This window comes from Sarcophilus harrisii, chromosome 4 (genome assembly GCF_902635505.1).
Source record: "Sarcophilus harrisii chromosome 4, mSarHar1.11, whole genome shotgun sequence".
Lineage (NCBI taxonomy): Eukaryota > Metazoa > Chordata > Mammalia > Dasyuromorphia > Dasyuridae > Sarcophilus > Sarcophilus harrisii.
In genome coordinates, this window is record NC_045429.1 from 306,888,660 (window position 1) to 306,901,635 (window position 12,976).

The window sequence follows — 12,976 nt, forward strand, 5'->3', positions numbered from 1 at the left end:
TCCTCCCAGGCCAGCCACACAGAGAGTGTGATTAAGGGATTGAGAGCTGAGTGAATTTAAATCAGAGCTGTTGTGTCTCTTTGCAGGGGAGGTGTGAGCTGGACATGCATGGGTGCACCATTAATGTGAATTTATAAAACCCTATTATTGTCAGGGACAGAAGATCCCAGAAATGAATGTTATCGCAGACAGCACCGACCTACCAGCTATTGCTCCTGACAGCCACTCAAAGCAGTTCTGCAGGAATGTGTCCAGGGACTGAGAGTATAATCTCTTGCATAAAACCTTTCTTTTTATTCTCTCCTCCAATCTATGATAAATATTCCAAGGCCTAAAAGAACCCTCCAAATAAATAAACCTATAAACACGCTCAGTTTAAGCCACTACTACACATGGAAAATCAGATTTTTAAACTCCTCCCCCTCAACCCCAGGACACAACCACAGATGGAGCCAGAAAAGGGGTCAGATAGCACCTGCCAGAAATGGCCTTGTGAAGCAGGCCTTCAGCCATGTAAGGGGGTTATAATTCTATCAAGAGTCCTAGTAAACAAACAATAAATAATATGAAACAGTAAGCAGAGAAGAAACATAGTCACAAGCTTTGTCAAGACTAAAACTGGCTCAAAATTTATATCCTGAAAATTAAAAAAAAAAAAAAAAAAAAAAAAAGCTGCAACCATAAATTTACATACCTTTTAGTGCACTGAATGGCTTGTTATTGAAATCTTGTCCAATATGCTGGCAGAAATGCTAAAAGCAGCTCTATTTTGGCTCTTTACATTCTTCATACAGGTGGCCAGAACAGTGCTATCTCTAGTCTCAGACTTATAAAGCTTCCTTTATTAGCAAGAATTGTACTCATACCAAACTCTTCCACTGGAAGCAATCAAGGCTTTGAAGCCTTCCCTCTTTTTCCCACAAAACCAATGGCAGCAGGCAAAGCGAACGAACTCCTTGGGACAAACCCCAGGACGTCCATCTCCGAAAGTGATACCCATACTTACAAAGATAGCAGAATTGCTCCCAAGATATAGTGAAGGCCAATACTACAGAACTTCCACCCAAAGTTCAACAAGAATAATTTGGGGGTGGGGAAAAAACTGAGTTGTACATACCTGATATTTTGGCAGAATCTGGATCCATGAGATTTTTTACTTCTCCAAGATGACCAGCAGCTTCTATCTTTTCAACTTTCACAGGGGGCTCCTCACTCACAGACAGGGTAGTATATGTACTAATCAACAGAATCCCCAAGCTTATCCACAGAATGAACTATAGGATACAAAGAACAATGAGAGCCAATGAACAAATGCTCTAAAAGGTCAAAAGCCAACATCTTTACTTTTGACAGCTTGAGATCTCTTGAGCTCTAGGGAATCTTTCTGTGTGATGAGGAAAAAAGGTTAGATTTGGATTGTGCATATGTGTATGTATTTTAAATAAGGGGAAAGGGTGTTTAAAAAAAAGTAACATATTCCTAAAAACAGAGAGAGGAAAGGGATGTGTGTACAGGGACCTATCTGCCTCCCCTAAGTAGCAAAACAGCCAAATGACTAGCTGCTGCTCCAAACAGAAAATGATCTGCAGAGAGAGACCAGAGAGAGAGATTGTTGGCTAACAACACTGACAGTTAAGGAGATTTAATTAAATACTGATGTATTATTTTTTACCTAATCATCATAACTGTCACTAGCAGAGTCTCTTGCTAAACCTGGTCTGCATGTCAACGATGCTATTCAGTTGGGAATCATCAACAGAATTTATCAAAGCCAGATTTAGAGATTGGAGGAAAAAGGAGAAGGAAGAATAAGACTGAAAGGTTGGCCAGAGCCTCCTCTCCTTACTCCTCTCAGAGATGGGAGTAGAGGGTAGGTATTGGGAACAGGTACAAAGAAAAGACTAAAAACAGCAGGGCAGTGGTGTATGAAATGGAAAATGCCTCACTGACTTCTAGAGATCAATAGAAATCTGCCAAGACTCATGTAAAGAGAGGACTTTCAGAATTACTTGGTCAACCTTCCAACATCATTTGAGAAATCCAGTACCTCTTAACTCCTTTAGCTAGAAGTAAGATTCTCAAGGTCAATCCCAAATTCACATATCTCCTTCATTCTCACTATATCCTATCAATCCCCAAACACTATAGGCTTACATATACAAAACATCATAGAGAACTATTCTGGTGCAAGTCATCTGAGTAAAAGTATTAAGACTGGGATGCAACCTGTCTAGGAATAATAAATGATGAGATTTAACCGAATTAATCCAATTCTAAAATCCAGCCTTGTTTTTTTAACACCATTCTAGAGTTAGAAAAAGTTAAGAACTGCTACAGAGGCAATATGCCCAACAATAGAACAAAAACAAAACCAACAAACAAAAATTACAGACTGACATAGAAAGCTGCCTAATAAAAGAAAATGAATAGAACAACCATCAGAAGATAACTGTGTTGGGTGGAAGTCCCTTTCAACAAATCTCTCCCAGTCCCAGACTCGCTTTTTTTTTTTTTTTTAACCAGTATCTATGCCTTAAACTACTGTATCAGGTTGTACCAATCTCTGTTGAAGGCACAGCTGAGGTGCCAATGTTTTTTTTTAACTCACTTCCCTGAGCATGTTGACATATAACTATAATTAATTGTTAACCTGTTCTGATTCATTATTCCTATTTATAAAATTGGACATTAAGACTACCCACTTTAACTTGGTAAACAAAGCTATTCAATCACTTTGAGACTTCTTCATATATTCACATAAAGAATTCCTATCTTCCTCATATTGTTAATATTATAGTAGTAATAATGCTACAGTATACTGCCTCTGCACTTAAAGATCTAGATCACATCTGGTTCCCTTTCATCAGAGAATTTTGCAAATGAATGGTCGGTGCTTTTCTCCCACAGAATCAAAGGAGCTCAGTATCTTCATCCTTACTAAATTTTTACACTAATTTAGGAGTGGCAGACTTCAGTCTATTTCTTAAAGGTTGAATTAGTTGATTCTTTGAAAACAATGACTCAGAAAGAACAAATGAATACTTCCAGGATCCCAAACAATCCCAGAATTGGATTTTCATAGGGAAAAAAAGCACTAGCTATATCTCAAATTTTATGCTTATCAATTTTTAAAAGCTCTAGAACAAGCCTACTTGGAGGTTTTTCCCCTCTCCCTTCCCCTTCCAGAAATGGCAAGCTCATGGAAGCAAAGAGCTGATAATGCTCCCCAGAGTCTAGGAGAATGCAGGGCAGGCTCTTTCTCCCAGCCACTCTGCCTATGCCGAGCAATGCTGACTTGCAGCACACACAGCAAGCCCAGCTTGGCGCCTTAGGCAGTGACCATCTTTTGGCCCTGAAAACTTCAAGTGACAGAACAATTTCCTAAAGTGAATCTATATGAAGCTGCCCACTTTGTAGCACAGAAAGTCTAAGCCAAATCTGCCAAAAAGGCTTCAATGAGGGTTGGAACCTTCTTAACCCCAAAAAGCACTTTGATTTTCTTAAAATTCATGGAACAAATAGTAAAAGTCATAAAAGAACACCTAAATTCCTAGTGAAGCCATGACTAGGGAAAACCTATACAACAAAGAAATTATCAGAATGTCAATGGCCAACATCATCTAATTTGGATGCCACAAAAAATTCCCCTAATTACAATTATTTATCTTGCATTATAGTCATTTACCACTGGCCACTTTCCTTTTAGGTCTAAGTTGCTCTGTGCTCCGGGCTTCAAAGCAGAAGAGGGAAAGAATAAAATAGGACAGAAAAAGTTGTAAATGGAAGAACTGGAGGCTTAACTTGGAAGACTTGGAGTTATAGTTGCTTGATAAAGAGTTTTCAGTTGAGCTGCCTTGGAAATCCTTTCATTAAGGACCCAGGAGGAGGTCATTATTTTATAGATTCAAAAAAAGTAATGGCATCATCAAAGGGTTAATCTATTTTAAAACTTCTCTACATGTGCAGGTGACTAACCATCAGCATAATGGAATCAGTATGCATTTAGGATTCATCTAGTCCATAGCAGAAATGACCTCGCTGGAAAGCAAAAAAAAATTTATCTTCCACAATGGGCTTCCCATAATGCCAACAGGATAATAACAAGATCTTAGTATGAGCACTTAAATGAGAAGGAAGAATTCCTGCTCCCTCATCATCAGCAAGTCATGGAGGAAGTGTATTCTAAAATGACAAGGAAGAGATGCTGCCTAGCTTCAGCATCTTTACATCACTGTGATTTTTCGATGTGTTCATAATCACCCATGTGCAACGTATAAGTTTTCCATCACTTCCATGGGACAGTCTAAATATAATTACTCTCTAAGTCTCCTCAACTCCAATCTATCTTATTACCACAATCTCTAAAATGCTTCTGACACAATGATAAAGTTATCTGGTTGGGGATTTTATGTTGCCCTATTTTAATATGGACATCATTTAATGTTTTGATTGAAGACTAACAAGTCAAAAGCAACACTTCACCTATATTGCTGAATGAAGTATTTCAACCCTCAACTTTTAGATCTTAAAAAAAAAAAGGAAAACTGCACATCAAAATAAAAGTTAACTATTTTAGTGTCTAAGGAAATCTTTCTAATACACCAAGACAAGTGTTCTGCAGTTCCTAAGAACCAATGTAACCATAGAAAAATTATAAATAAGAAATAATGATAGGCACAGTGAATATAGATTACTGGCTCTGCAGTCATGAGGCTCTGAGTATAAATATGGCCTCACATACGAGCTGTGTATGACCCTGGGAAAATCACTTAACCCCAAATGCCCTGAAAACAACAGCAACAAGAAAAAAGAAATAATGACAAAGAATGAAGCTAAAACACCCTACCTAGATCCATTTACTTTCTAGGGAAGAAGTGCTTCACCTTCAAATTGAAAAAGATTTGAAATACATTAGTGAGATCAGATGTATTACTTACTTATGGGATTCATAACATTTCATCATCACAATTTCATCTCACAAATCAAAAGATAAGTACAAAGCCAAGCATCTTCACTTAAAATAAGTTAATTTGTTTTTTTTTTCCCTTAAAAGCAAACTACTCTAAAATGATCCTTTATCAGAGAAATATCTGGACTTGCACCAAAAGGCAAGACTAAGGATTACAAAGCTGATTGCAGAAATCAAGCTCTAACGTGGACATGAGCCCTTAGCTTAAGAACAACATATAAGGCTACCTTCACCTCCACCTCCATAAAAGGGCTACATATTTTGTTTACCAAACCAAACATATTTGTATTCAATATGAACTCACATATGTTCCTTAGTTCAGTATTCCCCACAGGCAGCTTAATATATCGCTGGCAAAATGTTGGCCAACAAAAATAAGTAGGAGATAAAGTTGGCTTTACAAAAGCCTCAAAAATGATACCAAATGCTGACCAACAATAATGATACCTTCTGAAATCATTCACAACTCTACCAGTCTGGTTTGAAACTCTTAAACATCCCTTCCTAGTTACCTGATCATCTTTCCAACAAATCAAGTTTTAACTAAACCACCCTCTTTGCTTTCTTCAAGCTACCAAATAGTTTTGATGATTGCTGCTTTATAATATAGTTTTAGGTCTGGTACTGCTAGACCACTATCCTTTGGATTTTTTTTCATGAATTCTCTTGATATTCTTGACCTTTTGTTCTTTCAGATGAATTCTGTTATTTTTTTCCCTAGCTCTGTAAAATAATATTTTAGTTTGATATGGCACTGAATAAGTAAGACCAATTTAAGCAGAATTGTCATTTTTATTATATTATCTTGGCCTACCCATGAGCAACTGATATTTTTCTAACTGTTTAGACCTGACTTTATTTGTGTGAGAAATGTTTTGTAATTGCGTTCATATAGTTCCTGGGTTTATCTTGGTAAGTAGACACCCAAGTATTTTATTTTGTCTACAGTTATTTTAAATGGAATTTCTCTTTCTATCTTTTGCTGCTGGGCTTTGTCAGTAATATATAGAAATTCTGGTGATTTGTATGGCTTTATCTTATATCCCGAAACTTTGCTAAAGCTGTTAATTATTTCAAGTGGGTTTTTGGATGATTTTCTAAGACTAAGTATACCAGCATATCATCTGCAAAGAGAGATAGTTTTATCTCCTCACTGCCTATTCAAACTTCTTTAATTTCTTTTTCTTTTCTTATTGCTAAAGCCAACATTTCTAGTATAATACTGAATAATAGTGGTGATAATGGGCATCCCTATTTCACCCTTCTTCAAGCTACAATTCCTAGGTTTTGGCTTGATGCCAGTCATTGATTCATTGTCTTAATAACGAACATTTCACCTGCAGAATCCACCTGCATACTTTACTGACTAATTAAAACATCTGGGGATGTGTTACAGCCTCAATTCTCTATTTTTTTCTTTCCTGCAGAAAAAAAAAATGCATGAGAATCTATAGAACTAGAATTAGGAGATAAAACTAACACAATTATATGTTATATAAGTTTTTGGTAGTAATTTTAGATAAAATTTTGAGTCATACTTACTTTTTACTTACAGGGTACCTCAATTCATGCAATAATGAATCATATAATAAAAGAATTCTGCTTTTAATTCAACTTCCTATTTCATGTTTCATTATGCTTGGGAAAGAATTCAGGAAATAGGATTGGAATAGATAGTTCCTAATATCTTTCCAAAAAGTTAGATGATATTTAAGTTAGTGTTTATATTTCAGGAATGGAGGAAGGGTTAAGAGGTGATCAAATGGTCCTTTGAGCCTACTATAAATGCACACAATTTTAAATTACTAAGCATCAACATGAAATTTTCAATACTCCTCAGAAAACAATAACAAATGAGAAGAATGAGTCAAATTAGCATTCGACTGAACTGAAACTAGGCTTGGCCATCACAAACTGGTTGTAATACTAGGTTTTGCAACAGATTTTGAGATTTAATATTTAATCTTTCCTGATTGGAAGAGAGCAGGGGAAAAGGAATATCATGAAGGTAAAAAGAAGACTCAACGGAGAGGTAAGCTGTTAGCTTTGACAAAAGTCAAGACTTTAAGGATCTCTTAGTATAAGCTTTGCATCAGAAATATAACTTTCACATATAACCATCATATAATCAACCTATACCCCATGGTTATGATGTTCAAATCATCTATGCTATTAACTAATAAAAGATCAGAAATATGATATTTTGGTGTCAAGTTCACAATCAATCATTAAGGATTTAAACACCTTCTCTGAGCCAGGAGCTATAATGGGAATTAAAGATACAAATATAAAAAATGAAATAATTCCTACTTTTATTGAACATGCAAGTTTATGTAGAATAAATATAAAGGTAATAAATACAAATAAATTCAAGGAAATTAGGAAGAGAGGACACCAAGGAAGTTGGGAAGGATCAGAAAAAGCTTCATGTAGAAAGTAGTGGCAAAGCTACATCTTGAAATGAGGCAAAAGCTGTGGAAAAGGAATGCATTCCAGGCATGACTTCAAGAGGTAACAAGCACTATTAAAACAAAGTTAAAAGGTTAAAAAAAGAAGAAGAAAATGTAAAGTATCTCATAACAACTGGCCTGGAAACAGATTAAGGAGGGAAAAAGTTAAGAATCAATAGATTATTTGAATGTTATGACCAAAAAAAGGACCTAGATATTATATTTCAAGAAATCTTAAAGAAAATTGCTCACATCTCTTGGAACCAGCAGCCAAACTGGAAACAAAAAGACTCTTATCAGTCAGCTTCTAAAACAAATCCAAACAAAAACTCCCAGAGTCAAAATTTAGAGTCAAAATATCAAAGCTTTCAAGTCAAGAAAAAATATTCCCAACAGCTAGAAAGAATGAATTCAAATACCTAGAAGCCATAGTCAGGATCACACACAATTGGGCAGGCACTCCTATAAAGGAGTAGAGAACCTGAAATACGATATTACATAAAGCAAAGAATCCAGCAAAACTAAGTATAATGATACAGAGGGGAAAAAACAGATCTTTAATGAAATAGAGGCTTTTTAAGCATATAAAGACCAAACCAGAGTTGTGAAGAAACTATGAAGGTCAAACATAGGAGTGAAGTGAAACATAAAAAGGTAAACATCAATGGAAAATGATAAAGGACTAAACAAAGATAGACTGTTTATATTCAAATATAGGGAGATGTATGCCCCCTCTGAACCCTATCATTATCAGGATTCATAAAGGAAGTACAATTAGACAAGGTCCAGGAGTGGTTCTATTATGTCTTGATAATCTTAAGAGAAGAATAAAAAGAGAAAGAGAAATACAATGGAAGGAGGGATGAGGGAGGAGAAGGGAAAGGATGGCTAAGGAAAATTATCTCACTTAATCAGGGTGATTAAATAGATATCTATACAAACAAGGAGGAAGTATGATGAACAGCAGACACTTGAACCTTATTTTCATCTGAACTGGTTGAAAGAAGGAAGAATACATATATACACACCCAGCTGAATACAGAAATATATTTCATTAAACAGGAAATAGGAGGAAAATGGGTGTAGGAGGAAAATGGGTGAAGGAGAAAAAATGAAATTAGAGAGAAGACAGATTAAGGGATGGATTAGCCTAAGCAAAATAAATTCCATATATAAAAACATTTAGAACATTTTTTTTTAGGTAGCAAAGAATGGAATCTGAGGAAGTACTATAGATTGGGAGAATGGATGAACAAGTTATGGTATATAAATGTAATAGAATATTATTGTGCTGAACTCTCCTCAGCGTAATGACCAACCAGAATTTCAGGGGACTAATGAGGAAACAAGATGCCACCTCCAGATAGAGGTCAGTGAAGGACTCAGAGTTCATAATGAGACAAACATCTTTTTGAACAGACTCAATGGGGACATTTCTTGGACTGACTATATGCATTTGTAATGGATTTTGTTTTCCTTATGCTTTCAGTGATGATGGGGGAAAGGAGAGTGAGAAAAAATGGACATTGGCTCATCAAAAGCATAAATTTTTCAAAAATATGGTGCCATAGGTACATTCAATTAATATTGATTAGATAATCAATATAACCATCCTTTTGTTGGAAACACTATAGAACTATCAAGAAACCAAATTGCCTACTTTTTCCACATGAGTCATCATACTGTTAAAAATGTTTTTCTTACACCCCACTTGCCTCCTGCCAGACAAAAGATAAACTTAAAATATAGTGATTTGGGGGTACAAATGGCATAGGAATTTGTTTTGTTGGACAATGTTTGCTTATGATAAGGATTTTCTCTATTTCTTTTCTAATTCAATGTGAAAGGGAATAGCGAGAGAGACAGATTTTTAAATGCATATAAAATTTTTTTTCTTTTTAAAATTACATGCATTGTTTACTTTGTTGGCCTTGCGACCAACTTTTCAGGTCACATAGAAATCTGTGATGACAACTGACAACTACCTGCAAGCCAATAGCTTGCTGGTTCATCTTGCTGGGAGGGTAATTTAACTTTATCACAAAGAATGCTTCTGCTGAGCCTGAAAATTTTTTTAATGGGTGTTATTTGTTTCTAATGAAAGTCTAGATTAATACTCAAGGCTGTGTCAAAAACCTGGGTGAAAGCACTGGACTGATGGAACATGGACCAATGATGGGTAATACAGACTGATTTGTGAAAATGATGATATTTATTTCTTATGCAATTTATCACATATAGTACCAAAAATGTAAAAAGAGTACGTACCTTTTTTTTTTTTAAACAGGTTTTTTAAACCTGTTTTTTAAACAGGTTTTTTTTAAACCTTTTTAAAAGGTAAACGTACCTTTTTTTAAAAAAAAAATTTTTTTTTTAATTTTTTAAATTTTTCCTATTAAAAATCTCTTACACTCCAGACCGGCTGGTTTCACAATAGCAGTAGTTAAAAATAATGTTAAGAGCCACAGCTCACCACTGTGAGACAAATACAATATAAATGGAAGTAAGAGGCTGAAGACAGTATACTGTCGTCTTCAGTCAAAACCCAAGATAATATGTGTAATCCAATGAAAAAGATCAAAGATATGTATCGAAATCACTAAATTCTCTATCAAAAGACAACAAAGTAAGACCTAACCATCTCTTTAATCTTTCTCAAGAATAAAAATCTTAACCAAATATTAAGGTAGCACCACCTTTCCTCCAGTTATGTACATATATATATATATATATATATATATATTTATATTTAAAATTGGGAATTGGAGCTGGAAGAAAAATTAGAAGGCCACTGCAATAATAGAGGTGAGAAGTGATGAGGACCTGAAAAAAAAGTGAGGCAGAGAAAAAAGAGGTGAAATGAAAGAGATGCTGTAGGGGTAGAAATGGCAATAACAATAATATAACAATAATAATAACAACAGTTAGATAATCTTTATCATGTGTCAGGCACTATTCTGTGTTTAAAAGTATTTTTTTTATAAGAGACTGGATGTGTGGGGATTATAAAATTTTGGCTATTCTTAGGAATAGCAATTTTGCATGGCTAAAAAGTATGGTTTTTCTTGTGCAGTTCATACAGGTTGAAGTTAATAGGTTGCCTGGATTTGTACCAACAGGTCTCTGTTTCCCATTCTGTGGCAACAGAATCTGAGCTCACTGAAATGGAATGAACTGTTGGGAAATACTCTCCAGGTAACACCAACACTCCATTTTCTGTTAGGGAGATGAGAAGTAAAGCTTTTCAAAAGCATATTAAGGTACTTGGTCATAATCATGAAACAGAGAGATCATTGCTACCTCTTCAACTAAGACATTTCCTGTTGTAACATATACATGGATTCTAGGTCTTGTGTCCCTGATGAAGATAAATCCATTATTCTTCCAGTATTGCAGAAAAATTAGCCAATTAACACTACTGACCTGTGAGGAAAGGGCATTCTTATGGATTTTCTTATAAATAAGAGCAGGACAGATGAAGCAGATGAGACTTCCCATTGTAGCACCAGTAAGGCCTAGGATCGTCTCCACTAGAAACAAGAAAGAAAAGCAATGAATGGATGGGAAAGAGAATAAAAGCATGAAGACAATCTTTGAGGAAGTGAAAGAAATATTTTACTAAGTGCTCAGATCATTATTTATGTAATGGCAGCATGCTAAAGTGCTAAACATTATCAAGAAGGTCAAGGTTTTAATTCCCACTTTAATCCTTACTACCAGCAAGTTACATTACCTCTTGAAACTCCAGCTTCCAGATCTACAAGTGGTGGAAATGCTCATATGAAGAATGTGCAGAAAGTGTTTTATAACCACTGGAGAGCTTAATCAAGCATCCAGAATGCTAGTAGCAGCAGCAGGAGTAAATGACATTTATAGAGCACTTTTGCAAAGCACTTTGCTCATGACAATCCACAGGAATGAATAGTGTTTAAAAATTATTATTCCCATCTTAAAAATATGGAAAATGAGACACAGAAAAGTTAAGTGATTTGAAGTCACACAAATGAGAAACTGAGTTAGGACCCAAATATATATATATATATGTATATATATCTGACTACAAGAACATTGTTCCTGCTCCAAGATGAGGAGATTTCCCAATTTATTAATCTTTGAAGAATGGACTGTGGAATCTCTAATTATATGTGATTCCTGACATCTAATGGATTAGAAATCTCCTCCAATTTGTTATTTATTAAGTGACAAATAAAACCAAAAACAATACTTGTTTTCATATAGCAGCATGGAGCAAGGACTTATTTTCTAAGCCCAGAGTCTACACAAGAGTAGATCCTTTGTATTGGTGCTTAGGGTCAGGGTTAAATATCCAACTTTTAGTCTTTTGCGTATATTGGATATTTTCCCAGGGTCTGATAAGCAAAAAGATTTTTTGGTTGTTGTTGCTTATCAGGATCTAGGCAACGAGTATTATACTTTACCTAATGTTCAAGAAGCATACTTTTGAAATAATATTAAAAGGAGTGATCCACTTTATATCAATTTATAGCAATTCATCTTAAAACAACTTTCAAGGATAAATTTTTTTCACTGGGAGTCCCTGCCTCTGTAATCATAAGTCCATATTGTTTATTGTTGTTTATGAATATGCTAAATTTTTATCTTTCCTTGTTCATTAAAGTGAACTTAGGGGACTTTGAACCACTTTCTATTATAAGAAATTAAAGAGAAAGGTAATGAAAAATTAGGTATGTTTGGTAAGAAACTCTAAAACTTTTGTGCAGCAGGTCACACAAAGCAGGAGTTGGTGTCCAAAACCGGAAGCCTCCTTTATTCATTTATATTAAGGAAGAGGAAATGAGTTGTCCTTTGACAATCACAGGGGGGCTCTCTCTTAGTTATTGCTGGTAAGATGCTTACTAGAATTATCTCTCATAAGCTTATTCTTCACCTGGAAGATGGTAATCTACTTAAGCTTCCTACCCAAGCTACCTAAGCTTGTGGCTTCAGAAAAGGTCAAAGAATGGTTGAAATGATGTTTGTTGTTAAACATCATAATCATAACAGAGGGCTGTGGACAATATTTATCCACCTTATCAAGGTGGACCTTTGAACCTTTCCATCATGAAGGCTTGGGAAAGATCTAAAGAATAATGGAAAAGAGGAGAAAAAACTAGAAGGATGCCATCTCAAGTGGCCTTCCCATCTTACCATTTGGGATCATGATTCCACCAACCATGGTTCCAAACACAATTCCAAGAGTTAAAGCTTTAAACCGAAGAGGGGGCATATAACCTCCAGCTGCAAAGGTACCATCTTTTTGCTGCAAGAAAGAAAATCAAAAACACAGTAAGTTCTGAAATTGCTGCTTTCCCCTAAGACTCTACTGTAAAGCAATTACTCAAAGTGTCCTGTTCCACACATCAGACAGGACTCAAAGTGGGGCTAAAATAGTGATTTCACTTGCCAATTCACCAATCTGTAAAGAGCCAATTCAATGGTCTACATAGGCAAAACGTTAACAGCTCAATTAGATTTGGTTGAGCAATCTTAATGTGAAATTGCAATTTGAACTTGCAAAATGGAAAAAAAAGCTGAT

At 35.3% G+C, this 12,976-nt stretch overlaps 1 protein-coding gene across 5 annotated transcripts in view; it reads right to left on the reverse strand.

Moving 5' to 3' along the window:
- The window catches only part of SLC38A10 (solute carrier family 38 member 10), a 69,860-nt gene that overhangs the window by 22,026 nt on the left and 34,858 nt on the right, over positions 1-12,976 (reverse strand). For all 5 annotated transcript variants that reach the window (XM_031965622.1, XM_031965623.1, XM_023502614.2 and 2 more), the window contains 3 exons: positions 12,589-12,700; positions 10,843-10,949; positions 1,118-1,274 (listed from right to left, as the gene is read on the reverse strand). In XM_031965622.1, coding sequence (XP_031821482.1) covers positions 1,118-1,274; positions 10,843-10,949; positions 12,589-12,700 — 376 coding nt within the window. The remainder of the gene's footprint in view (positions 1-1,117; positions 1,275-10,842; positions 10,950-12,588; positions 12,701-12,976) is intronic.